At 44.8% G+C, this 27,147-nt stretch overlaps 1 protein-coding gene across 1 annotated transcript in view; it reads right to left on the bottom strand.

Annotated features, from left to right (window-relative positions):
* Positions 1 to 687: 687 nt before the first annotated feature.
* LOC308312120 (cell adhesion molecule DSCAML1-like) overlaps positions 688 to 27,147 on the bottom strand; it is a gene marked incomplete at both ends in the record, with an annotated part of 46,453 nt that continues 19,993 nt past the window's right edge. The window contains 14 exons of the mRNA XM_080794515.1: positions 688 to 1,376; positions 4,469 to 4,777; positions 5,728 to 5,925; positions 7,691 to 7,843; positions 9,174 to 9,292; positions 9,518 to 9,548; positions 10,198 to 10,353; positions 11,218 to 11,376; positions 12,141 to 12,269; positions 15,121 to 15,309; positions 19,471 to 19,569; positions 20,297 to 20,460; positions 24,603 to 24,720; positions 25,286 to 25,439. Of these exons, the coding sequence (XP_080650641.1) occupies positions 688 to 1,376; positions 4,469 to 4,777; positions 5,728 to 5,925; positions 7,691 to 7,843; positions 9,174 to 9,292; positions 9,518 to 9,548; positions 10,198 to 10,353; positions 11,218 to 11,376; positions 12,141 to 12,269; positions 15,121 to 15,309; positions 19,471 to 19,569; positions 20,297 to 20,460; positions 24,603 to 24,720; positions 25,286 to 25,439 (2,667 nt within the window). The remainder of the gene's footprint in view (positions 1,377 to 4,468; positions 4,778 to 5,727; positions 5,926 to 7,690; positions 7,844 to 9,173; positions 9,293 to 9,517; positions 9,549 to 10,197; positions 10,354 to 11,217; positions 11,377 to 12,140; positions 12,270 to 15,120; positions 15,310 to 19,470; positions 19,570 to 20,296; positions 20,461 to 24,602; positions 24,721 to 25,285; positions 25,440 to 27,147) is intronic.

Here is a 27,147-nt window from a genome sequence, read left to right as displayed (position 1 = left end):
AGCCGCGGTGCAGAGAGGCCCAGGTGAAAGCAATAATGCCATGATATAATGAGCTCTGCTCTCAGCCAGAGACCAGAAAAAGAAACACTTTGGAAAGCCTAAGAAAAGTGTCTACATATACAGGTAGGTCTGTGTGTAATTCTCATACAACATAGTTCATCCTACTTCTGTCTCCATTAAAAAAAGAAGAAAGATGTAACAAGTGCACGTGGAAAGCCTTTTGCGCATAAGTACAGTGTCCTTACCGAAAAGAGAAGAAAAAAAGAGGAGAGAATAACATAAAAAGGTTCACATGTAAAGAGTATAGATGAGACCACGAGACAAAATCATTAGGCTATTTTGTGTTTTGGCAAGTGACTTCCAGGATGGCGCCAGAAGAGAGGAGAGACAGCTAGGGGCAAATGAGAGAATAAGGACAGCAAAAAAGAAAAATCAGGCCAAAAAAAAGGCAAACCCGGCCCTGTGCTGTGAAGACCCACAAGTCGACTCCGTCGTACGGTACCGTCCGTCCGTGAGGGACCCCCCCCCAACCCGGCCCTCTGCAGCCTGGCACCGTGCAGGCATTGTTGGGTAAGCTGTGTGTGTGTGTGTGTGTCCCTCGACCTCCCCCACCCTCCCCCCCAGCATCCTATTAAGAGTCGTGGTACCGCCCACCCACCCACCCCCTTGCAGGTTCCCGGGGCAGGCTTACACTAGTGTGTAGGACTTGGAGTAGGCCCCTCCGGCGGCCCCTCCTGCATCTCTATCTCGGTCCCGATCTCTATCCCGATCCCTATCCCTCTGCTGCTTCTGCAGTCTGCCGAGGCCCGAGGAGCTGCTGCTCTCCAGCAGAGAGTCTCTAGATCCCGAGGCGCCGGCGGCCGTGGCGCCTCCGGGGGTCCCTCCTCCTCCCCCTCCTCCTCCCCCTGTGGCCCCCACCGCCCCGCTGGCGCCGCCGGACGACGAAGCAGAAGAAGACGCGTCCGTCGCGGCAGCCACCGCCGCGCCTTGGCCGGCCGAGGCGGAGGAGGAGGAAGCGGGCAAGGTGAGAGTCCTCTGGGGCAGCGTGGAGCTGCTGGAGCACGCGGAGGAGGAGGCCCCTCCGACACCACCGCCGCCGCTGGCCCCGGTCGCTCCCGCCAACGAGGAGGCCCCGGAGGAGGACGTGAGGCTGGCCAGACCCGAGTGGCCCATGGTCAAGGCCTGCTGCTGCTGCTTGGCAGAGTCGGCTGCAGTCCCCCCGTGGCGGCCCTGGGTGTGGTACGCCCGCTGGGCCTGCAGGCTGCGGATGGAGGCCTCGCGCGGCGGCACCACGGGGCAGGGGTCGTGGTGCTGGTCCGACTGCTTCCGGAAGAAAGGGTCTGTTTTCATGTAGAGGGGGAGGTTGCAGTAGTCGCCTGCAATGGGGTGAGGAGGACAGGAGGAGAATATTAATATACCTGTATATATATTAAGGCTGTCACGATTCTCGATACGAATCGAAATTGAATCGAAATTGACGTTCGATTCAGTGTATCGAAATGACGCACCGTCTCGCGATGTTTTATGTTTTTACTTCCGCGAGCGGCCGGGCCATTCCGCCCATGCGAATGCATGGAGAAAAAAAAGAGACGAAAAGCCAGCTGTATCGGAGCCGTGCCTCACACACACACACACACACACACACACACACACACACACACACAGAGAGAGAGGAGTTGACAGAAGTGAGAGAATGAGACCGCTGTTGCGTTTCACCATGGCCAGTGCTGTTGTAGACAGCGGCGACGACAATGATACACGGAAATAAGTGTGGAAAAGAAGACGAGTGCCGTATCCCATTCCCAAAGGCAACATGTCAAATATGGGCCAGCATCTTAGCAGACATCACAAAGAAATCGATCTGTCCAACGACGATGGTACAAAGACAACAACACAGCCAACTATATTCTAGATTCTTATAGAGAAAAGCTCTCAGCTAATTCGCCCCGTGCAAAACAATTAACGCACGGAGTTGCGGTCTGCATAGCTGCAGACATGCGAACACTTTCAATGGTGGAAAACGCTGGCTTTCAATATTTAATGAGAGTTGCAGAACAGCAGAACCACGTTACAAAATGCCATGCAGGTCGCATATGACCACGCGTGTGTTGCCTGGCATGTATGATAAAGTGATGGCACAAATCACTGAAGGGCTGAGCCATGCAGATCAAATTGCACTAACAACAGATGGGTCTATATACTATTTGTCTTTTTTTTTCTTTCTTTTACTTACTTAGAGCTTAACAAGAATGTTACAAGTCATCTCATCTTAAAGAAACATTTAAAAAATGTTAGGGCATAAAGCCCAAAGTTGTTAAACCTTTTATTATTCTTATTCTGATTTGTTATTTATAGAAAATAAATGTGACTTATTGGGAAACAAGTGTTTTTCTTTACAAACCAAGATATTGGCCTAAATTATAATGAATATAGCCCTCAATGCTGAAAAAGGAGGTTTTTAAAAAATAGATTGAAAAAATTGAATCGAACATCGAAGCAAATCGTGAGCTTCAAATCGAAATTTGAATTGAATCGTGGACTAGGCGAATCGTTATAGCGAATCGAACATCGAATCGTGAGCTGCAAATCGAAAATTGAATTGAATCGTGGACTAGGCGAATCGTGACAGCCCTAATATATATATATATATATTTGTTTAATTATATTGTATTATATTAGTTGGACAGTTATCATAGTGAGGGGTGTTCTTATCGTCATTCGTCATTCGTTCTTATCGTCACAACGTAAAACAAAATGAAGAGACAAAATAGCCGATTTTGCTATTCTCCATTCATTATTAATGGCTTACAAAAAAAAAGACAAAATATGAGTTGAAAACAAAAATAAAAAATAAACCAATGTTATATTATATTGCATCACTTTTCCACTGGGATAGACTGAGTGTCAAAACATTATGCAGCATGGAGCGTTGGCGTTTGGAAGCGCTCGTTATGGAAAGCCCTGCGTAGCGCCTACCACCTGTTTCTAGATGTTACATAAGGCAGCAAGAGGTTGTCTTATTGAAAACGAGCGCTTCCAAACTCCAGTGTTGGGTCAGCTACATGTAGCTTATAACTTACACTGCAGATAACAATGAGTCATAGCCAATAGGCCTATTAATTAACTTTAAAAGACCTATTGCTTACTCCACTATACGTGCAGGTACTGTATTCGAGCCTCAATTCTTACTGAAAAACAAATAATGAAATAACTAAAAGGAATAATTAAAACCAGTGTAGCTGACCCAACACTGCCAAACTCTGACACTTATTCACAGACAAATAATCACCTGCACGGATAAGCTCTTGACAGAAAGTAGCTCATAACATGTCTACTTGTCTTTGCGGATAGAAAGAGGATAATTCAAGCTTTCCATACAGCTGCAATGTTGGTGAGTTTAACGTTGTTTAATTAGTACAATAGGACTTTTCTGTTTGGATGTACAATGGCTGTTGAGGCCAGAAAGTTGTTTTTTGCGACACATACAATGATGTCACGCTTGTAGCCTCTATATAATATTATTTTGCAAGCGTAAGTCACAGATTATTATTACTATGAAAACCTGCAAAACATGTCAGTCCGTCAGTAAGTAGGCCTATACCTCACGCCACCATATTATGGCCGTCAGTCTGTCACGCCACCATATATGGCCGTCAGTCCGTCACGCCTCGTTACACGCTCCATATATGGCCATCTCCATATGAAGATCACGACACTGACCTCATCAAACCCTGGGTAGCCACACATGGAGAAGACTGGATCATCACCTAGATCTGCATAATATGGAGCTGGCCAGCAGCTATACATCTACATCTGACCTCAAACCTCAAACTCTTAGATCTCCATATATGGAGCTGACCTGTTTTCCGACATGCCATATTGATCCCACCCCACCCGTCCTTCCTCGTCGACGTCTCCCTTTTTACACACCTGTCCATTCAAACTCCAGACGGGCCTCGACCCAAAGTTATTATTATTATTATTATTATATTATAAGTTATTAGAGCGACGGCGTCCGGCGAAAACGAGAGTTCTCAACAGGCTCCGACAATTAAGGCCCTTTAGGTTTAGGGTAACCTGACGCTGCCAGATGGGGGCAGTATTGGGCATGTTCCCCAACACAGCTTCCATCTGAGATCTCTCAGGGAGTTCAGCTAACACCGATCCGTTCCGTACCGAACCAATCAGCGTGAGATAAGGGCGGAACCGGATGTGAAGCTATATAGACACGTCAATATGATTGGTTGTGTTTGCACGCCCACACGGTGATAGACAGACGGTCCATCCAATCATCTACCAAGTATCTTGAAAAAAAGGAACAGCCCCGTCATCGAATTTGCTTCCGAGATCCTAGATCCCAATAAGCTGTGAAACAAATTTGTGTAGCAAAGCTTCTTGGATCTGGCAGCGTCAGGTTAGGTTTAGGGCGTCTTACTTGGTATTATAGTCTTGATATTTTGGGACTCACTCTTGGCGCGGTGCGGGATGGGCACGGCTACATTCTTGCCGCGGTCGTAGTCCTGGGGCTTGGGCGGCGAGGCGGTGAAGCGGCAGATGCCCGGCTCCGAGGGCGTGCTCATGGACGTCATGCTGTCGGCGTTGTCGTTGGTGCCCGTGGTCATCTGGTCCGACGAGCTGTCCGAGATGAAGCACTCGGTGATCTCAAACTTGGCGTGCTGCAGGTGCTCCTCCAGCTTGGCGTGCTCGTACGCCCGCGCCAGCTCCTCGTAGGTGGACGACGCGCTCTCCGTCGACACCATGCTGTTACGACCCTTATCTATGTTACACGGAGACGTGTAGGTTGAGATTACTATAGGAGCAGTGGTTCTCAAACATAATATGTGACCAAACTTGAGACACAGTAAAGTCATTGGATTGTTTTGTGTCATGTAATATGAAAGCAGGGAATCATAATGGTTTGAGAGGAGAAAAATAACCCTTACCCCAAATGAACCCTTACAGGTCCATTTGGTTTAATTTTTACACTCTCAAGAGTTAAATTATTATCTGCATGACTTCATTTAAAATAAGTCTACACAATTACATAATGTAGAAGAACCGTTATTTTGATCAACGTTTTCCTGTTTCCTGTCCCTCTATGGTAGCCTTGAGGAACCCCGGGGGCCCCTGGACCCCACTTTGGGAACCGCTGAGAGGGTCTAAGAAGTGGTTAAATTGAAGTGTCATCGATACATTCCAAGTGTTATCAAAGTATCTGGAGGCACCCTGCATGGACTTGCGTCAAGGCAGCCACTTTGAGAAGCCCTGAAATAGGATACCGGTATAAGAAGATTTACTCAAAAAGAAGTCTCTTGATCAGCATGAATGGCTTCTATAGTGTCACTATCCAGATAGACTGGAACTTTATGCTTTCTATGGCATAGGGCCGGGAGAAACTAGACACAGCTGCAGGACATGAGACTAATTAATAACAGCGACAGAGAGAGAGAGGAGTGTGTGTGTGTGTGTGTGTGTGTGTGTGTGTGTGTGTGTGTGTGTGTGTGTGCATGTGTGTGTGTGTGTGTGTGTGTGTACGTGTGTGTACGTGTGTGGCGTCTGCGTCAATTTAACAAAGGTGCCGACAATCAGAAATGAGCAGAGATACAGCGACCTTTGCGCTACTGTATGCCGAATAGCAGTGGACTCGATCGACCCAGACTTTTTCTTTGGAAATAAAACGTCTGGGTTTATTCCGAGGCTATATGCTATGCTATCCCAGATGCCAACCTGTGTCCTGCGAGAGGCTGGCGCTGTAGCTGTCGCTCTCCGTGACCGTGATGCCGTGCTGCGAGCCCACCGTGCGCCAGTCCGAGGTGAGGGTGCGCGCCGGCGTGGACGCCTGGCACTTGGTGAGCGTCCACTGGCTGGAGTAGCGGTTCCTCGTGCTGCTGTGGGCCGACTTCACGCTCTTCCTCGACACGGGATCTGGAGCAGGAAAGTCATGAGACCGAAAATTCCAGGCTGTGCGCACAATGTAAATTAAGGGCATTGTGTTATTGATTTGCATATCGCTGTTGACGAATTTAAAACATTATATATGGACCGTGATGGAAACAACGTATTCAATCAATCAATCAATGAAAGGGCAAATATGATGACCATGTTTGGCTCTTCTCTCACTTAAAGGGACACTTCACCCTTTTTGCAAAAAAATATATGTTAATGACGTTTAGAAGCTTTAGAACACTTTCCTGGGGGTCTTTATGTGTGTAATATAGTGGTTTTAGATATTTTAGATTGTAGCAGTGAGCCTGTTGTCTCTGATGTCATGGACACTGGTCTCACTACCTTCCTGGACTACAATTCCCATAATTATTTGGTGCACTGCTCCTCCTTGTGGATAGGGGGGAGAGCTGTCTTACTGAGACAACATGTAGTCCAGGAAGGTAGTGAGACCAGTGTCCATGACATCAGAGACACCGGGCTCACTGCTACAATCTAAAATATCTAAAACCACATATTACACACATAAAGACCCCCAAAAGGAAAGTGTTCTAAAGCTTCTAAACGTCATTAACATATATGTTTTTGCAAAAAGGGTGAAGTGTCCCTTTAAACCCTAAATACTTTGTTGACCTAAGTCTCCCAAGGGTCTACAAGTGTGAGTGCAGTGCCCACACCTTTTTGACTTTTAAAATGACCAGCTCAACAACACAATATATTTAGATATACGCCAAACACAGCTGGAATTGAAAATAGTGGGGAAATGTTCGGTATATATCCTTGCCTCGCACATGTTCATAATAACTTTGTAATGCTACTGAAGTTTGCGCGCAACCCTCTTGAAAAAAAAGCGTTGCATTGTGGGTTTTTACTACAAGACGCCAAGGGAGCCGCCAGGCCAGCAAATTTAGATTTTAGTTTTAGTCATAAGTCTCTTCAATAGTTTTTATTTAGTCTTAGTCACATTTTAGCCACCTGGAATGTATTAGTGTTAGTCTAGTTTTAGTCGACTAAATGTCATAAGATTTCAGTCGACTAAATCTACAGTTTATTTAGTCGATTAAAATGTATGTTGGGCGGGCCATGATGTTGTCGAAATGACTGATTTTACAATCGCTGAAAATAGCCGATCTACAAGCTCACAAGCAGTGAGATTGTAGATCTGCTAGTTTCAGCATGATGCAACCAAGTGTAAAATGACCTAAAATGTTAGTTGTTGACAAAATTGTCAATATATTTAGTCTTAGTTTTAGTCATCATAGCTTATAGTTTTCATTTAGTTTCCGTCAGTGAAAAAAGGCAGTCGGAAAACATTTTTTTGTCATAGTATAATACAAAAACAACACTGCGTCAGGCGCTTAATTCTCTCTATATATGCACCCTAGAGGAGCAAAGGGCTTAACCCATTCTGACCTGAGATCAGATTCATACGAGGTTTCCACTGGACACACACTCGTCTGATTAACCCATTCTGACCTGAGATCAGATTCTAAAAATGTCAGTCGTTCTTCCATTTTTCAAAAATAGCAGACCTACAAGCTCGTAGCGCGCCACTCGGTGGCGCGCTATGAGCTTGTAGATCTGCTATTTTTCAATAGCTAAAGCATAACATGATGCTAACACCAAAATGGGTTCCCGTTCAGAATGGGTTAAATCAAGTAAGTCATGTCTACCATTCATCGTTTCTGACCAAAAATCTAATACAAAAAGAAAGATATAAATGAACAGAGAATTAAGGCAGACTCACTGGTTCCTGGCCTGATGTCTGACATGTCGATCAGAGGACCGGTGTTCTGTATCAAGGCAGGGTGGTGTACAGACACACCGGTGCAGAAGCTCTGAGGGTTGCCCGTTTGGTTGAACTCCGTGTCCGTCACAGGTATGGTGGCTTTGTCTTCACCTAGAGAACAAAATGGTGCACAAAAATGGTCCACACACATCACCATGTCTCTTTATGACCGCAAAATAGTATCTATACAGTATGTTGAATGGGCTCTATATGCACACGTGCCATTTTGGAAAGTACTTGGGCCTCCCTTTCCCTACTTCCTTCACAGGTGATACCACTGATACTACAAATCCCTCCATGCCCTTGCCCCACAGTATTTGACTGACCTCCTCAAGGACTACACCCCTGAGCGGAACCTGAGGTCTTCAGAAATGGAACTCCTCACCATCCGTCACGCAAAACGGCGGACTCTCGTCGATAGAGCCTTCTACGTGGCAGCCCCTGCCCTCTCTCCCCTTGTAGATCCATAGAGCCTTCTACGTGGCAGCCCCTGCCCTCTCTCCCCTTGGAGATCTATAGATCCTTCTACGTGGCAGCCCCTGCCCTCTCTCCCCTTGTAGATCCATAGAGCCTTCTATGTGGCAGCCCCCTGCCCTCTGGAACTCTCTCCCCTTGGAGATCCGCCAGACTCCCACATTGAACACTTTCAAGTCTGCACTGAAGAGACATTTGTTCACTTTGGCTTTTGGCAACTAGTTTAGTTTTTTAGTGTTTTGTCTTGTAAAGCGTCCTTGGGTTTCTTGAAAGGCGCTATATAAATCCAAGTTATTATTATTATTATTATTATTAATGAAGGCTCTGTTCCATTCTGGTCAAACAGAGTGTATAGGGTGCTGCTATACTGTGTGTGTTGGCTCACTGGAAACACTATATGCTACACCCAGTGGGTCTCAAAGTGTCCTTGAGTGGGTCCCAAATGGCCCCGTCGGTGTGGGTGTGTATATATAACTGTCAGAGTTATGGGGGGTCCTTGAAAATAAAACATTTGAGAACCACATGCAGTGGCTACACTAACCCATTCTGACCGGGCACCCATTTTGGTGTTGGCATCACGTTATGCTTTAGCTATTGAAACATAGCAGATCTACAAGCTCATAGCGCGCCACCGAGTGGCGCGATACGAGCTTGTAGGTCTGCTATTTTTGAAAAATTCGAAGAACGACTGACATTTTTAGAATCTGATCTCAGGTCAGAATGGGTTCATCAGACCAGTGTGTGTCCCGTGGAAACCTCGTATGAATCTGATCTCAGGTCAGAATGGGCTAAATGGAACAGAGCCTTCATTAGTGTCATCGGTAACACCTGTGAAGGAAGTATAGGGAAGATCTGTGTGCATATAGCCCATAGCAGCACAATAGCATGCGCCCACGCACGCACACGCACACACACACACACACACGCACACACACACACGCACACGCACACACAGCAACATACTAACCAATTTGCTTGATGCCTTCCTTGTCCTCGATGAGCAGCTGAACTCTGGGGATGTCGATGTGCAGCCGTGGCCCCTGAGGGGGGCCCTTCACTGGGGTGTCAAAGCTCCGGTTGTTCTTACTGCTCAGGGTAGACATGGTACGCACATACACACACGCACACACACACGCACACGCGCACGCGCACACACACGCACACGCACACACACACACACACACACACACACGGAATATTTTTAGTGTTTTTCTTTTCTTTCTTTGATTCTTTTTTAATCAATTACACCAGGTCACTTTCATTTAATGGCCTAGTAGCTATTACTTACAAATAATGACTTAAATGTTTTACCTGATCAGCATCTCAGCCAGGCTTTTGGCATCTAGACAGGGCAAATGTATGATGGGGAGAGAGAGAGAGAGAGAGAGAGAGAGAGAGAGAGAGAGAGAGAGGGAGAGAGAGAGAGAGAGAGGGACAGACAGAGAGAGAGAGAGAGAGAGAGAGAGAGAGAGACAGAGAGAGAGAGAGAGAGAGAGAGAGAGAGAGAGAGAGAGGGCAAAACATGCTTTACTATACAAAAAGCCAATTCTTACTCATACAACATCATTCTAGAGTCATTTATTATTATTATTATTATTATTATTATTATTATTGTTATTACTATTCCGTTCCTGCCGTGTGCTCCTCTTCAATTTACAATTTAGGCATTTAGCAGACGCTCTTAATCCAGAGCGATTTACATTAAGCAAGAACAAAAGCATGGGAATACATCACATAAAAAAAAGCATTTATCATGAAACATGCGTAAGCTAAGAAAGTAATAGTGGAATATATATATATATATATATATATATATATATATATATATAATGAATGAAACTATACATATAAACTATACATATATACAACTATGCTATACATATGTACTATGGCGTGCTATGACTACATACAATGCAATTATAGTGCTGTCTACATAACATGCTATAAGTCTGTATCAAATGCTATCTAAGTCTACAGAGATGCTGTCTCACCTCTCAGTCTCTTGAGCCGTTTCTCTTTGCGTTTCTTGCGGATGATGAAGAGGAGGGCGACGCCCAGAGTCACCAGGATGACGGGACAGCCAATAGAAAAGAGCTTCTTCACGTCGTCGTTCTTCTCCAGGGGCGACTTGATTGGCGGGATGGTACCTGCGAAAACACGGAACATGGAACGGGGCGGACTCAGTTATTCTGTGTGCAAACGGCTAGATAGATCCAAGGTTATAATAGTTAACCCATTCTGACCTGAGATCAGATTCATACGAGGTTTCCACTGGACACACACTGGTCTGATTAACCCATTCTGACCTGAGATCAGATTCTAAAAATGTCAGTCGTTCTTCGATTTTTCAAAAATAGCAGACCTACAAGCTCGTAGCGCGCCACTCGGTGGCGCGCTATGAGCTATTTTTCAATAGCTAAAGCATAACATGATGCTAACACCAAAATGGGTTCCCGTTCAGAATGGGTTAACTAAAACTATAACTAAAAAATGAAAACTAGAATTAAAAAGGTAACTGACACTAATAAAAAATAAAAAAAAATAAAAAAACGATAACTAAACTGTAACTGTATTGTGTGTTCACGAAATGAACTAAAACTAACTGAAATTATAGACCAAATACCCTAAGTTTTAGTTTTTATCAATATGTATATGCCTTTCGGATATTTATAATATTAACCTTTTAAATTCATTAGATTAATTTCCTCATTTCTCCAACAAGTTTTACGGCAGTTTCCAGCACCGTACGGCAGCATGTAGCCACGTTTTACGTCGCTTGTTTACATTCTGCACTGCCTGAAACTGACTGCATGTTACTTGGAGAGAGACGCAAGGAAGAGCCTTGTGGAAAAGGCTGATCATAAAATACGCGGAGCTGTTGCCCCCGCGACCCGTCTATGGATAAGCGGTTGAAGATGGATGGATGGATGGAGGGACAGTAAAACCCAAGGTGCTAAATGAACACCCACTAGGGCAGTATCTGTTCCGTTGGGCGCCGTCTATATACTCACTGCCATCGTAGTCCAGCGTGGCGAACTGGGAGGTCTGGTTTCCACAGCCGGCGCTGTTACACGCCTTCATCTTCAACTCGTACCAGGTGGCCTCGCGCAGCTCCGCCAGGAACACGTCTGAGGTGGCGTTGGTGCGCACGCTTTGCCACGCCCACGTACCTGGATGGGGGGACATGACACATGTCGTTACGTACATGCACCTGGATGGGGGGTGCATGTAACATGTCGTTACATGCATGCACCTGGATGGGGGGTGCATGTAACATGTCGTTATACATGCACCTGGATGGGCGTGCATGTAACATGTCGTTACATGCACCTGGATGGGGGGGGCATGCCATAACACACCACCAGGTGTAATAATTACCAGTGGTCTTTGGGGGGGTTTTAGGTGGTCCCCCAGCTAAATGATAGATCTTTAACTCTTGAGAGCGTGAAATGAAACCAAATGGAACCCGTATTCTTTGTTCTCTCTCATAATGGGACCACATCAATATACAAGCATGTAATTGTGGGAAGAGAATCTTCCAACGACAATAACATATTCTTTGTAGTTTTGGGTCTGAGAGGCAAAGGGCTGTATTTTGCGTGTCTTAAGTACCAGGTCTTATTCCCTAACTTAAGTAAACTAAAGACCTGGAGGCGTGGTCAATGCCATTTGGCTATTCTGAGTGGCCAAAGAGCATTGATCACGCCTCCAGGTCTTTAGTTTACTCAAGTTAGGTAATAAGACCTGGTACTTAAGACACGCAAAATACAGCCCTAAAGGTCATCAAATGGTGGGTCAGCGTGGCTCAAATGACTGAATAAATAATGGGATTTGACGTGGAAAAAGGGGTTGAAAACCACATTTGATTCAGGGAGATGATAATAAAAAGGCATTTATTTTTTTCTTTTCAGAGCAGATCCAAAGTGAACCAAACCTTTGGGTCTGAACTCCAGAGTGACCGCGCTGATGGGACATCCTCCGCTGGCCCAGCCCTGCAGGTTGAGCCGCGCGTGGCTGGAGTTGATGTGAGTGAACACCGGCTGGTCCTTGTTGAACTGGGGCTCTGTTCACAGGGGAGGGAGGGAGGGAGGGACACCAGAGGAACGTTACGCCACCGTGTGGTTTCTGTGTGTGTCTCAGACAGCTTTATTTCCAGCAATTGATATTAATAATAATAATAATAATAATAATAATAAAACTTTATTTGTATAGCACCTTTCATGACATGAAATGCAGCTCAAAGTGCTTTACAGAAAAATGGAGAATAAAAGAAAAGCAAGGCAACAACATTAAAAACAAGCAGTAATGCAATACAGTGAGGACATGAATAACAAAAATAAAAAATAAAAGATCAATTAAAAGCACTGTTGTAGAAGTGGGTCTTGAGCTGAGCTTTTAAAATGTCTACAGAGGCTGCCTGACGAAGGTACAGTGGGAGCTTGTTCCATGCCGACGGCCCGTAGAAGCAAAAAGCTGCTTCCCCGTATTTTTTAGTTGCCATTTTTTTTGGCAACGCGAGCAGGCCAGCAGTGGACATGTCGTTACATGCACCTGGATGGGTGTATATATACAAGTCAGAGCAGAGCAGTGATTGCCTCGTTGTCTTTTGTACAGGTACATATTGTATATATTGTCATTGACTTCCTATTTCATACTGGCTTTGAAAGCGCAATTGATATTGTGGAAAACGTATATATATACAACTAAGTCAGAGCAGAGCAGTGATTGCCTCGTTGTCTTTTGTACAGAATAAATCTACTCACTGCTGAGATCCTATGGTCTATATGGTGCTACATAACACAACGCAAGATCACGTCTGTTACACGAGCGCACTGTGTGAAGGACACCCCCGTTGAAGTCCAGAGACTAGGGGCCGATTCATACTCCTATTTTAGAGCCGAATAAAAGTCGGTTCGGCGCTGTAGAGCCTACAATGTGACGTCATTTGGCTCTGTAGCGCCTACAATGTGACGTCATTTGAGGTTCGGGGGGGCGGGTTCCGTCCTAAAGTCGGCTCTTCGGTGCTACTGAAATTTTCTGACGAGCCGAAATCATTTCGGCACTACAGCGCCGAAACAGTGGTAAGATAGGAGTATGAATCGGCCCTAAGTCCCGTGACGACGACCCTAGAGCACCACCGTGTGGGAGGAAAGAGGAACTGAACTAAGTGTCTTTAAACTGCCCTCACATTGACATTACATGAAAGTGGTTGAGAAACCAGCTGTTTTGTTGAACCGACTTCTGTGATTAAACGCCTTGGAATAGGCAAACGTCTTTCCGTCTCCTGGGTGTGTGTGTACCAGTCGCCACAACATCTGGCTTAGTTTTAGTCATCATAGCTTAGTTTTAATTTAGTTTCCATTTAGTTTTCGTCAGTGAAAAAAGGTCTTCTTTCGTCTTAGTTTTAGTCGACAAAAAACAACACTGCAGCCAATCTCCACATAAGAATAACGTTAGTTTCTCTCTCTTGCTATGCTTTTCATTAGAGCGGTGGGGTCTCCCAACGTTTTCATGTCCAAGGACCCACAAATCAATACATATTAGTCTTTGAAAATAGAGGCCATGCATTAGGGCCGGCCCGAAAGGCAGGCGAAACAGTTCTCCGCCTATAGGGCGCCAGGTTGGCTAGGGGCGCTGTGTGTAAAAAAAAGAAATCACACAAAACCTCCAAAATAGCTCCAAAAACAGCACAAAACCTCAACATTTTCACCTGCCTTTGGGCTCTGAGGGCATTGTAACTGGCACTAGGATGCCAGGAACCATTATAACGGGGACCCCAATTAAATACATTTTTATCTCTGGGACTGGGATCTCAATGTATAGTACACTCTAAAATATGTGAATTGTAAATGTATTTCACCGTGAGAGTGTTGAAATGGACCTGTAAAAGGTCCATTTGTTTTGATGAAAAACGCAATCTGGTAAAAGAATCCGAGATAAATGGATTTAAAAAAGAAAAATCTGTTCTACTGGAGGTGAGCTACAGAATATTACATGCGCTGATGAAGAGCGCGATCAGACGCAATCAATAAACACATCACAAAGACGAAGTGGCGCGGGTGAGAGATGAGTTATGGACCCCTGGGGGGTCCCCGGAACCCAGAACACACTTTGAGAAGCTGTGTTTATAGGCATGTCTTACCTCATCCATGGGTTTCTATAGGCATGTCTTACCTCGTCCATGGGTTTATATAGGCATGTCTTACCTCGTCCATGGGTTTATATAGGCATGTCTTACCTCGTCCGTGGGTTTATATATAGGCATGTCTTACCTCGTCCATGGGTTTATATATAGGCATGTCTTACCTCGTCCGTGGGTTTATATATAGGCATGTCTTACCTCGTCCATGGGTTTATATATAGGCATGTCTTACCTCGTCCGTGGGTTTATATATAGGCATGTCTTACCTCGTCCGTGGGTTTATATATAGGCATGTCTTACCTCGTCCATGGGTTTATATATAGGCATGTCTTACCTCGTCCATGGGTTTCTATAGGCATGTCTTACCTCGTCCGTGGGTTTATATATAGGCATGTCTTACCTCGTCCGTGGGTTTATATATAGGCATGTCTTACCTCGTCCATGGGTTTCTATAGGCATGTCTTACCTCGTCCATGGGTTTCTATAGGCATGTCTTACCTCGTCCATGGGTTTATATACAGGCATGTCTTACCTCGTCCGTGGGTTTATATATAGGCATGTCTTACCTCGTCCATGGGTTTATATATAGGCATGTCTTACCTCGTCCATGGGTTTATATATAGGCATGTCTTACCTCGTCCATGGGTTTATATATAGGCATGTCTTACCTCGTCCATGGGTTTATATATAGGCATGTCTTACCTCGTCCATGGGTTTATATATATAGGCATGTCTTACCTCGTCCGTGGGTTTATATATAGGCATGTCTTACCTCGTCCGTGGGTTTTGGCTTCGATGATCTCGCTGATGCGTCCGGCGCCCACGCTGTTTTTGGCCGCCAGCTTGACCTTGTACCAGGTGCCACAGCGCAGGTTGTCCAGTTTGAACGACCGCTCGGTGGAACTGATGAACACGTCCCTCCACTCCTCGGTGTTGTCCACCGAATACTGCAGCACGAAGCCTGCACGCACGCACGCACACACACACAGACACACAGACACACACACACACACACACACACACACAAGACACACACACAGACACACGTCAATGTTTAAGCTCATAAACTCCATATGAACTATACACGTCTGTCGTGCTTTCTGTACTAGCCTGATTAATGCTGTTCTAGATGTACATACTTTCGGCATCGCCGTATAATAAATGCATACCATAAAATAAATGAGTATTATTGCCCTGAAGCTTTGGAAGAGTTTACCTGGTCTTCCCCTTCTATTGATACCTTTAGTAAATGGAAGAGTTTACCTGGTCTTCCCCTTCTATTGATACCTTTAGTAAATGGAAGAGTTTACCTGGTCTTCCCCTTCTATTGATACCTTTAGTAAATGGAAGAGTTTACCTGGTCTTCCCCTTCTATCGATATACCTTTAGTAAATGGAAGAGTTTACCTGGTCTTCCCCTTCTATTAATACCTTTAGTAAATGGAAGAGTTTACCTGGTCTTCCCCTTCTATTGATACCTTTAGTAAATGGAAGAGTTTACCTGGTCTTCCCCTTCTATTGATACCTTTAGTAAATGGTCTGCATTTATGCAGCGCCTGAGAGCACTTCACAACGTGCACATACATTCAACCGGGCACGCACGCACGCACGCACGCACGCACGCACGCACGCACGCACGCACGCACGCACGCACGCACAGCAATGGTGGAGGCGACCATGCAAGGAGGAGGCACCATCCTTCCAGAGACCATATTACACCTGTCCTCCGTGACCTTCACTGGCTACCGGTTAAACAAAGAATCCACTTCAAAACACTCCTGACCACCTACAAAGCACTAAATAACCTGGCTCCCCATACCTCTGTGACCTCCTCAAACGCCATGCCCCCTCTCGCTCCCTCAGGTCTGGTGATGCAAACCTCCTCGATGTCCCCAAAACCAAACGCTGTACGTGGGGGGACAGAGCTTTCGCCTTTGCTTCCCCAACCCTGTGGAATGCCCTCCCTAAGGCACTCAGAGATGCCACCACCCTTCAAACCTTCAAATCCATGCACCCTCAAAACCCACCTCTTCAAAATTGCCTTCCCTAGCTAACCCTTTTCACTGTCTTTTAATGTTCTTTAGCTTTTAGTGTTATTTTTCCTTTTTCTATTAAAGTTTTTTTAATCTGTTGTTACCTCTGTAAAGCCCCCCCATGTAAAGCGTCTTTGGGTACTCAGAAAAGCGCTATATACGTTTGAGATATTATTATTATTATTATTATCCTGCTCATCAGAAATCTTGTTCAAGGACAAGTATTTGTCTCGTGTTTAAATGTGTGCTTAAGGTCGAGGTACTTATATTACAAAAAGGTTTAAAACGCGTTTTTCACCTTTTTAGTAATAATAAGGTACCTTGACTTTGCGGAATTACAGCTGTGCTTTTTTTTTTTTTGTGCTCGTATCGCTCCTCTCATTTCAAGTGTGATTCCCGTTGATCACTAGAAGCACCAGCCTACCTTTTCAGACTCCATTGAGCACCTATAATTGGTCTCTCTTTTCTCCTGGTATACAGTACATGTTTTCAACAGAACAAAAACACTATAAAAACTCTTCCTCCTCACCACCAGATGGTGATGTGGAGCTGTGCTTCTCCTCACTTGGGACCCAGATGGGAGGTGGAGATTGGCTGTGCTTTATCTGTGCCACCATTAGTTACCCACAAACCCCCAGACTGAGATGGCGCTGACTGAGCATCTATGCAAATGAGGGGTGTGCAATATGGTGACTGTTTTCATAATCAGCTGCCTTTGGATAGCGAGCTCTGTTGAGGTCTTTTCAGCTAGAGCCTCTTAACCCATTCTGACCTGAGATCAGATTCATACGAGGTTTCCACCAGACACACACTGGTCTGATTAACCCATTCTGACCTGAGATCAGATCCTAAAAATGTCAGTCGTTCTTCGATTTTTTCAAAAATAGCAGACCTACAAGCTCGTAGCGCGCCACTCGGTGGCGCGCTATGAGCTTGTAGATCTGCTATTTTTCAACAGCTAAAGCATAACATGATGCTAACACCAAAATGGGTTCCCGGTCAGAATGGGCTAGAGCCACTTTCCTCTCCTTCTCCCTCACAGATATAAAGGGCTGAAACTAAGCAGGGTGAAACTGCCAAAGACCCACAGCAAAGCCTGCTTTACATTGTCTCTGTTTCTCTTTTTCTGTCTTTGACTGAGTGGACGTTTAATATTATGGAATGAAACAAAAAAAAAGGAGAACAAAATAAAGACCAGAGCTCAATGTCGAGCTATATCGACAGAAAAGCACATATCATACACATCTCAGACACATCTCATACACGGAGAAATGTTTGTGTGACATTTTCTCATCTCAATAATGCCTCTTGCACTTCTGCTTCAGAAAGACTGGGCTGCAGAGGCCCTATAGCTGCTGCAGTGCTAATACTAATAGTCTATTGCCTACCAGGGCTTTTCAAGGCGCGTGTGCGCGTATAGCGTATAAGCGAGCCCGCAGCACCGCACACGCACTTTTAGGGTCCAGACTCCGGTCCAATTTGAAACTCTGCGAATGCGGAGCTCGCGCTTGTGAGCGTGGGCACATTATGCGACCGAAGAATTAAGCGTCAAGATGCCGCCTAGAGCAGTCTCTTCCTGTTTTTTTTAGACAGCTGGTGGATGGAAATGAAGGTAGATTGAATATTTGTTATCCCAGAGAACATCATGTATAGCTTAACCCCAAAATATAATGGTGGCAACTGGTGACTATGAGAAACTCAATGTACTTTCTGTGTGCTTTCTGGAGGCTGGAGGAGAAAGGACTTCTTGTTGCCCCCTGAAGTCAAAATGGGGTGTGTATCATTGTATGAAGCAAACAGTACAGTTTACAACAGAACAGACAATGTGACACGGTGCACTGGCAGGTGCACTAGTCTAGCAAAAGGAAAAAAACATATTATTTTGCGGCTCCAGACAGATCTTTAATACCTTTTTGGGCCAAAAATGGATCTTTTGATTTTAACCCATTCTGAACGGGAACCCATGTTGGTGTTAGCATCATGTTATGCTTTAGCTATTGAAAAAAGCAGACCTACAAGCTCATAGCGCGCCACCGAGTGGCGCGCTACGAGCTTGTAGGTCTGCTATTTTTGAAAAATCGAAGGAGGACTGGCATTTTTAGAATCTGATCTCAGGTCAGAATGGGTTAATCAGACCAGTGTGTGTCCAGTGGAAACCTTGTATGAATATGATCTCAGGTCAGAATGGGTTAAAGGCTGGCTACCCCTGGTCTAAGGTGACCTATAGGGGAATCCACAGAAGGCTGTCCTCATGGGCGCGGCCATTACTGAGGTGTACCGTTAACTGATTAGATACACCTGGCCTACAGTGCACTGCTCCATGGAGCAGTGCACTCCACCTTGCCATCGAGTGTTGAGAAGGAAGGAGGTTCATCAGCTCAGCTGCCACCACCAGCGTCTACTGTCTAGACTCCAATGCTCCAATGGGGAGGGGGTTCTCCCTATTAAAAGCTAATCCTATCCAATAAATGCAATTGGGAGTCTAATCGCCAAAATAATGCTCTGCCATAATTTTGCCATTTGCTGTTTGCCATTTTGCTAAACTCCTGCCAAATATCTACTTGCTAAACTGCTGCCAAAATCCTTCCAATAAACATTCGCTTATCCCATATTGGTGTTGTGTTCTCTCCTTTATTGAATGGACGCTTGGAGATGCTCACGGCATCAATAAAAGTTAATCCAAAATGTTTAGTGTTTGGTTCAGTTCGCGGATCTTTATCAGCACCTCTTTAGCCGTCTAAAGGGCCACCATGCAGACGTGAAGCGAGTCTCCTCCACCAGGTCTGTTGAAGAGGTGGCGCAACAACGCAAGCGTAGGAAAAAAAAAAAGCTAAACAGAATCCAGGTCTGGTGAGCCGCGGAGGGGCGTGTGCTGCGCGGAACAAGCACACGCGCAACAAATTCACGGGACGGCGCTCACTCTGTGGCGCGCTATGAGCTTGTAGATCTGCTATTTTTCAATAGCTAAAGCATAACATAATGCTGACACCAGAATGGGTTCCCGTTCAGAATGGGTTAATGCATTCCATACATTTTTTTTTACAATTTAAAGCCCTTTATCTGGTCCATAATGGCCAGCGTTGGTCGTACCTCTGATGGAGCTGCCTCCGTTGTCGCCCGGGATCCAGGCCAGGGTGATGGAGGAGGTGGAGGTGGTGGAGACGGTTAGACGGGGCTGGTCCGGAGGGACTGCAGGGAAACGCACGCACACACGCACGCACGCACGCACGCACGCACGCACGCACGCAAGCACGCACACAGACACACACAGACACACACACACACACATGCACACACACACACACACACTGGTAACCAGTCCACAACCTAATACTTTATTTCAAAACAACGGAGTCGGTTGGTTATCGTTAATTGAACTTTAATCCAAACTGGTGTTATAATCTCAATTTAAGTTGACTATAATGATTGAGATGGAGTGGTTATTCAAGTCGACCTTAAATTGTAAAATTGAGAGTGATAGGGCTCCATTTTCGTCACCGCTAAACCCCTTATCCCTAAACTTCTTTGCCTTTTTTTTTTTTTTTTACTATTTTGCAAAACATTTTTGAATAGTTAAAATGGCCAGTCTATACAAGCTCACAACGTGTCAATGTATAGATTGGCTAGTTGAACTATTCAAAAATGTTTTTCAAAATAGTAAAAAGCGGTGACGAAAATGGATCCCTATATTAACTATATTAATAAGAATCGTGAAAAGTGACACGTAAAGTGTTCGAGAACGACTGACATAGAAAAACTGCTTTTTCAAGAAAACAGTCAGGATGTAGTCGAATACATTTGCAGAATTGTTCCCGGGTCAAAATGGGTTAAAACTCCAGACGTGACTCTAAAAAATGTCTGTCTGTGAGTCCTACATGCGTGTGCGTGTATCGTTGACATCCTCTCGTGCACTCACCTTGCACGAGGAGGTTAACTATGATGGTGTCGAAGCCCAGCGTGTTGGTGGCCGTGCACGTGTAGTAGCCGGAGTCTTCGGCCTTGACCGAGCGCAGCACCAGGGTCCCGTTGGCCAGGATGACACGCTGGCCGTCCTGAGACAACAGGGTGGCTGTGTCCTCACTGAGAGAGAGAGAGAGAGAGAGAGGGGGAGGGAGAGAGGGAGGGAGGGAGAGAGAGGGAGGGAGAGAGGGAGAGAGAGTTTGTGTTGATTTTGACAGCACATTTTGAGTTAGTTTTACTTATAGTTGTAGCGCCTAAATCCCTATATTAGGTGCTACCGTATACTGGCTGCTGACGGTTGAGGATGAAGTTTAGATGTGTGCTGAAAGAACTGAGGTCCAAAATGTGCGTTGTTGAGTGGATATTAAATTATATTTATTTACTGTCCAGAATCCTATATACTTTGAATGCAAATAACATAAGTAGCACACAGTCAACGTGGTGAATGCAACAGTCCCCTGTGTCTGCACAGTCAGAAAACAGTTTGCCTCCTATCAACAACACCTGCAATTCATTAGGGACAGGGTGTAACTATGGCAACCTGAACTTGACCACAATTAGGAGACTCAAATGGCGCTTACAATAGTATTTTGAATACAATTTCAATTAACATTTCAAGTCAACTGAAATGTTTCAGTGTTAAGTCTAGTTTTTAGTTGACTTAAATATCGTAAGATTTTAGTCGACTGCATCTACAGTTGAAATATAGTCAAATACAATTGTTTTTGGCAGCTGGCCTTGATGGCATCGTGATAATTGGCTGATTTTGCACTTGGTTGCGTGCTGAAAATAGCCGATCTACAAGCTCACAGCTTTTAGCAGCATGGGCATTTTGTTTGTATGCATGCGCCACATATCAGGGGGAAAAAACTTCCACAAAACCGCAGGTCTGTATGCTCACATTCTCAGATCTTCTGAATCAAAGCCGAAGACTGTTTGCCACTGCCTTTTATCTTGTGCTGCACAATACAGTAACTTTGTTCTTGTTCTCTTAATTTTTTTTTAACTGTTTAATAATAATGTAATTGTATTCAAATGCCTTTTCATAATGTATTTTATTTTGTCTTTTATGCTCTTGGTGTTGACTAGCAAACCAAGATTTTAGCATTCGAAATGAATAAAAAAAGAGTCAATGCGTGGCTCGAGGAAGTTTAGCGTGAACAGGGGCGTACGGTATAGCATCAAATTCTGGGCCCTCGGAAAAGCAATCCCTGTGGACCCCCCCCCACATGTGTGATCCCCCCCCCCCCACATTCTGGGGCCCTAGTAAGTGTGTCCCACTTGGTAACACGACTACTCGCCCCGTTTCTATTTCCTCCCAGAATTTTTCCTGGACTTTGAATTTCTCTAACTATAAACTTTCATGACAGCAGAACAGCCTAAGTACAAATATAATGTATGAAAAGCTACTACAGTGAAGTCTGTTCACAGAAGATAATGTGGGGATTATCTGACGAGGTACCATTTGAGGGGGCAAAACCTTACATAATACTAAATAATACAAAATTGTTTATAGGTTCAATATAAGTCAAATAATATAGCCTTTCCACAGGAGTATCTTTTTATATTTTTCCAAAAAGAATACAAACAGCCAATAGCATATTACAAAGTTATCCCCCTCACTGGGGAAAATTCCGGAGGAAAAACGGTCAAGCACCGGGGCGAGTATAGTCCAGTGTTCTCCCACTTCCCCCCACAGTCCGACGCCTGCCCCGAGTCAAGTGTGAACAAATGGAGTAAAGCACGACATAACATATAACCGTATTAGGATGACACGTCGTGCATCATCACCATAACGTCTGTATCTCAGTGTTTTCTGAAACATGTTCATGTCAACATCACCATAACGTCTGTATCTCAGTGTTTTCTGAAACATGTTCATGTCAACATCACCATAACGTCTGTATCTCAGTGTTTTCTGAAACATGTTCATGTCAACATCACCATAACGTCTGTATCTCAGTGTTTTCTGAAACATGTTCATGTCAACATCACCATAACGTCTGTATCTCAGTGTTTTCTGAAACATGTTCATGTCAACATCACCATAACGTCTGTATCTCAGTGTTTTCTGAAACATGTTCATGTCAACATCACCATAACGTCTGTATCTCAGTGTTTTCTGAAACATGTTCATGTCAACATCACCATAACGTCTGTATCTCAGTGTTTTCTGAAACATGTTCATGTCAACATCACCATAACGTCTGTATCTCAGTGTTTTCTGAAACATGTTCATGTCAACATCACCATAACGTCTGTATCTCAGTGTTTTCTGAAACATGTTCATGTCAACATCACCATAACGTCTGTATCTCAGTGTTTTCTGAAACATGTTCATGTCAACATCACCATAACGTCTGTATCTCAGTGTTTTCTGAAACATGTTCATGTCAACATCACCATAACGTCTGTATCTCAGTGTTTTCTGAAACATGTTCATGTCAACATCACCATAACGTCTGTATCTCAGTGTTTTCTGAAACATGTTCATGTCAACATCACCATAACGTCTGTATCTCAGTGTTTTCTGAAACATGTTCATGTCAACATCACCATAACGTCTGTATCTCAGTGTTTTCTGAAACATGTTCATGTCAACATCACCATAACGTCTGTATCTCAGTGTTTTCTGAAACATGTTCATGTCAACATCACCATAACGTCTGTATCTCAGTGTTTTCTGAAACATGTTCATGTCAACATCACCATAACGTCTGTATCTCAGTGTTTCTGAAACACGTTCATGTCAAGGACCCCCAAACAGTCCTCCCCGTCCCCTCCCACCTGTTCCAGGCAGAACGATAAAAAAACAAAGCTTTTGCACACCTATACAGGCGACAGGTGCGTAGAGGAGAGGGCACGGTGCATGCCCGACAATGAAAAAGGAACAAACACCGGGCGCACACTGTCTTCAAACGCTGCAGTGAACCAACTTTAATAGGGAAACAAAACAGCAACGTTCCGGCCTATATTATGCGCGCCTTCATGGGAAACGTTGCCGTTTTCCATATTAACCCATTCTGACCTGAGATCAGATTCATACGAGGTTTCCGCACTGGACACACACTAGTCTGATTAACCCATTCTGACCTGAGATCAGATTCTAAAAAATGTCAGTCGATTTTTCTAAAATAGCAGACCTACAAGCTCGTAGCGCGCCACTCGGTGGCGCGCTATGAGCTTGTAGATCTGCTATTTTTCAATAGCTAAAGCATAACATGATGCTAACACCAAAATGGGTTCCCGTTCAGAATGGGCATTTGAAGACAGTGTGCGGGTGTTTGTTCATTTGTTCCAGGCAGAACAAAATGTGTCTAGATTTTAGTCTGATGATTTTTTAAACAGCTTGAATTATAAAATAGGGTAAGAATGCAAGCCCACTGGGTCCAGACCAGAACCCCACTGTAGAGTGGTTCCAGTCTTCGTGAAACCATCCCTCTGTAATATTATGATCAACAAGTACAGCCTGAAGCCGTTCCACTGACGGGGGTGAGTATGTTTGTGATTCGTACGCCCACTCCATGGAAGCTGCACAGTCACTCTCGTCTGTCCACCTCCTGTGAGTATAATCCTCCTCACTGCATGGTGGCGTGGGACTTATTCAGGATGCAGAGCCAGACAAAATGTGTCTGATTCAGTGATTCCTATACCTGGGTGGTACGTATAGGAACCGGTGTTGTTTTCGTCGACTAAAACTAAGACGAGAATTGTTCACCGACTACCTTTTTTCACTGACGAAAACTACTTGGAAACTAAATTAAAACTAAGCTATGATGACTGAAACTATAAGACTAAATATACGGACGATTTTGTCAACAAATAAAAACTAGGCCAAAATGTTAAGAAGGGACTGTCACTAGTGGACAAGAGATCCAGTATAACTGATTTCACACTTCGTTACATGCTGAAAGATCTACAAGCTCTTGTAGATAGCTACTGTATTTGTAGAGCGGCTATTTTCAGCAAGTGTAAACAGTCATTACGACGGCATCAAGGCCCGCCAAAATGCATTTTAGTCGACTAAATTAGATTAGATTTAGTCAACTAAAATCTTATGATATTTAGTCTATACACTAAACACTAAAACATTCCAGGTGACTAAAATGTGACTAAAACTAAATGAAAACTATTCAAGAGTCTATGACTAAAACTAAAATAGAAATTTGCTGCCAAAAACAACACACATTGGGGGGGATAAGATTTAGAAAGACATTTTCTTTCCGATGTCAGGTCTCAATGGGTTAAGTGGTTCTTCTGACCTGTCTTTGGTCCATTTGATGGTGGGAGTGGCTTCTCCCACTGAGCTACAGGGCAGTCGGACCTCCTTCATCCAGGGTGTGGTCACTGTGCCCCCGAAGGACAGGATCTTAGCGGGAGCTGATATGGAGGAGACATAGAAAAGAGAGAACTGGTTGGAATAACGTGTTCCTTCCACGCGCTACGTCCAACCAGGGAAACTCCCCCCTGTCAGGTTGTAAAGGAGCAACTTGGACACTTCAGGCATGAAGGGAGCATGAGTTAAGTCCGTTGCTCTCCCCAGGTTGGCGGAGGGTGCAGAGCCCAGGATCACAGTAGATGATTGGCACAGGGGTGAAAAATGGGTTACAAAATCGTGGGATAAAAAATATATAAAAAAAAAAGAAAAGAAAAGAGAGACGTAAACTACATGGAAATTAAATGAAAACTAAGCTACGATGACTAAAAATAAGGCAAAAAATGCTGACGATTTCGTCAATAAAAAAATTAATAGATTACAATGTTAGGAAGGGACTAGTGGACAATACATCCAGTATAAGTCTGTCTGTCTGTCTGTCTGTCTGAGCAGGGCCTGGCTGTAAACAAGTTCTTGAGCTTAGTCCAGTTACCCTGAGTAAACATAGTAACTTTCCTTTCCTTTCTGTGTCTGTGTCTGTGTCTGTGTCTGTCTCTCTCTCTCTCTCACCCTTGGCAGCGGGCTCCACGGTGACCTTGTCACTGACGTTGCCGCGGCCCGCGGTGGTGACGGCGGCGGACCAGATGAGGTACTGCTGGCGGTGGTTGAGGTGCGTGATGCGGTAGAAGAGCAGCTCCGGGTTGGCCTCGTACTCGCTGGGCATCTGAAGGGTTAACACACAGGAGGAGGGGGAGGGGCGGGGCGGCCGCACGGTGAGCACAGGGTATGAACTGGAATGTGTAAATAATATACATAAAGTCTCCATTTAATCCATTCAGGCCTGACAATTGTTTTGCATTCGACTTACTTTTTGCCATAGAGCAATTTGTTCGGGCATATGTCTTTCCCATTGAGGCCCATTGAAATCTCCCAGTCATAGTGCTGGCACTGTTTTACTCTTGCACAGCTGAGACATATAACATAAGGGCCTAATCAGGGCTGACATTAGAGTTACAAGATCTCGATGAGTTGCTCTGCGAAACGTTGTGAGCTTGTAGATCTGCTATTTGTGCAATGAGGCTCTACACACACAGACACACGCATGCGCGCGCACGCACACATGTGCACACGCACACACACACACACACACACACACACACACACACACACACACACACACACACACGACTCACTTATGAGTAAGAACGTGTATACAGTCGACAGGCACAAATAGGCATCTGTAACTCAGAGAGTGCATATACGTGGAACCAAATGGACCCATAAGGGTGCGAAGACTCTGAGAGATTCTCACTGTGTGCATGTGTGCGCGTGCGTGCGTGCGTGTGCGATTGTGCGTGCGTTATGTGTCAGCCTGCAGAACGGTCTATTCTGGGATAAAATGACATTGGGGGGGTATTCATGTTGATTTTCACATTCATGAGCAGGCAGGCAGTCAGGAGGAGCATTCCAGCGGGTCTTTCCCTGTGTGTTATTATTCTATATTCATATTCCCTCTCTCGCTGCTTCGTTCGCCCCGTTCCTCTCGTCTCACTCCGTTCTCTCCCTCCTCTCCTCGCCGCGTTCTCTGTCTCCACCTCCTCCTCCTCCTCCGCGTCTCCTCGCTGCCCCGCGTTCCTCCTGCCAGAAGCAGCTTTTTTCTTTTCCTCTTTTTTTTTTTTTGGGCCAATTCCTCTCATCTCCAGCATACTGTATGCTGTACTATATCCACATACTGTACATATTGTATACAACAAAATAACGAGTATATAGCTTTGTTAACCCATTCTGACCTGAGATCAGATTCATACGAGGTTTCCACTGGACACACACACTGGTCTGATTATAACCCATTCTGACCTGAGATCAGATTTTCAAAAAATGTCAGTCGTTCTTCGATTTTTCAAAAATAGCAGACCTACAAGCTCGTAGCGCGCCACTCGGTGGCGCGCTATGAGCTTGTAGATCTGCTATTTTTCAATAGCTAAAGCATAACATGATGCTAACACCTAAATGGGTTCCCGTTCAGAATGGGTTAACCCATTTAGACCTGAGGCCGAATCAAAATAAAATAATAATGCTTCTAAATCCTATACCAGTTTTCTGAAAAACCCTATGTTTCTGTCAGTGGCGCTCAACCTTTTTCACGTCAGGGAACACCCAGAATTGTCTGTACTTGGCCGCGTACCATCTGAAAATATGTCGTTCCAGGGACGACGCCACAGAAGCAAAGATTCGAGTTAAAAAACGTTCGCTCTGCAAGAATATATTATATTATTCAAAGATTTGCGCTAACATTTTTCACGTCGCTTGTGTACAGCATGAACAATACCGGTGAAATCTCGCTCCCTCGCGGAGCCCCCGTGTTGGTCGTAAAGATATTGCTTTATTCACCTTGACCTGTTGTACCCGCTCAGTCAGGAATGACTCCACCC

Source organism: Protomyctophum bolini (genome assembly GCF_963924005.1).
Source record: "Protomyctophum bolini genome assembly, contig: SCAFFOLD_320, whole genome shotgun sequence".
Taxonomy (NCBI): domain Eukaryota; kingdom Metazoa; phylum Chordata; class Actinopteri; order Myctophiformes; family Myctophidae; genus Protomyctophum; species Protomyctophum bolini.
This window is presented reverse-complemented; position numbering and strand designations above follow the sequence as displayed.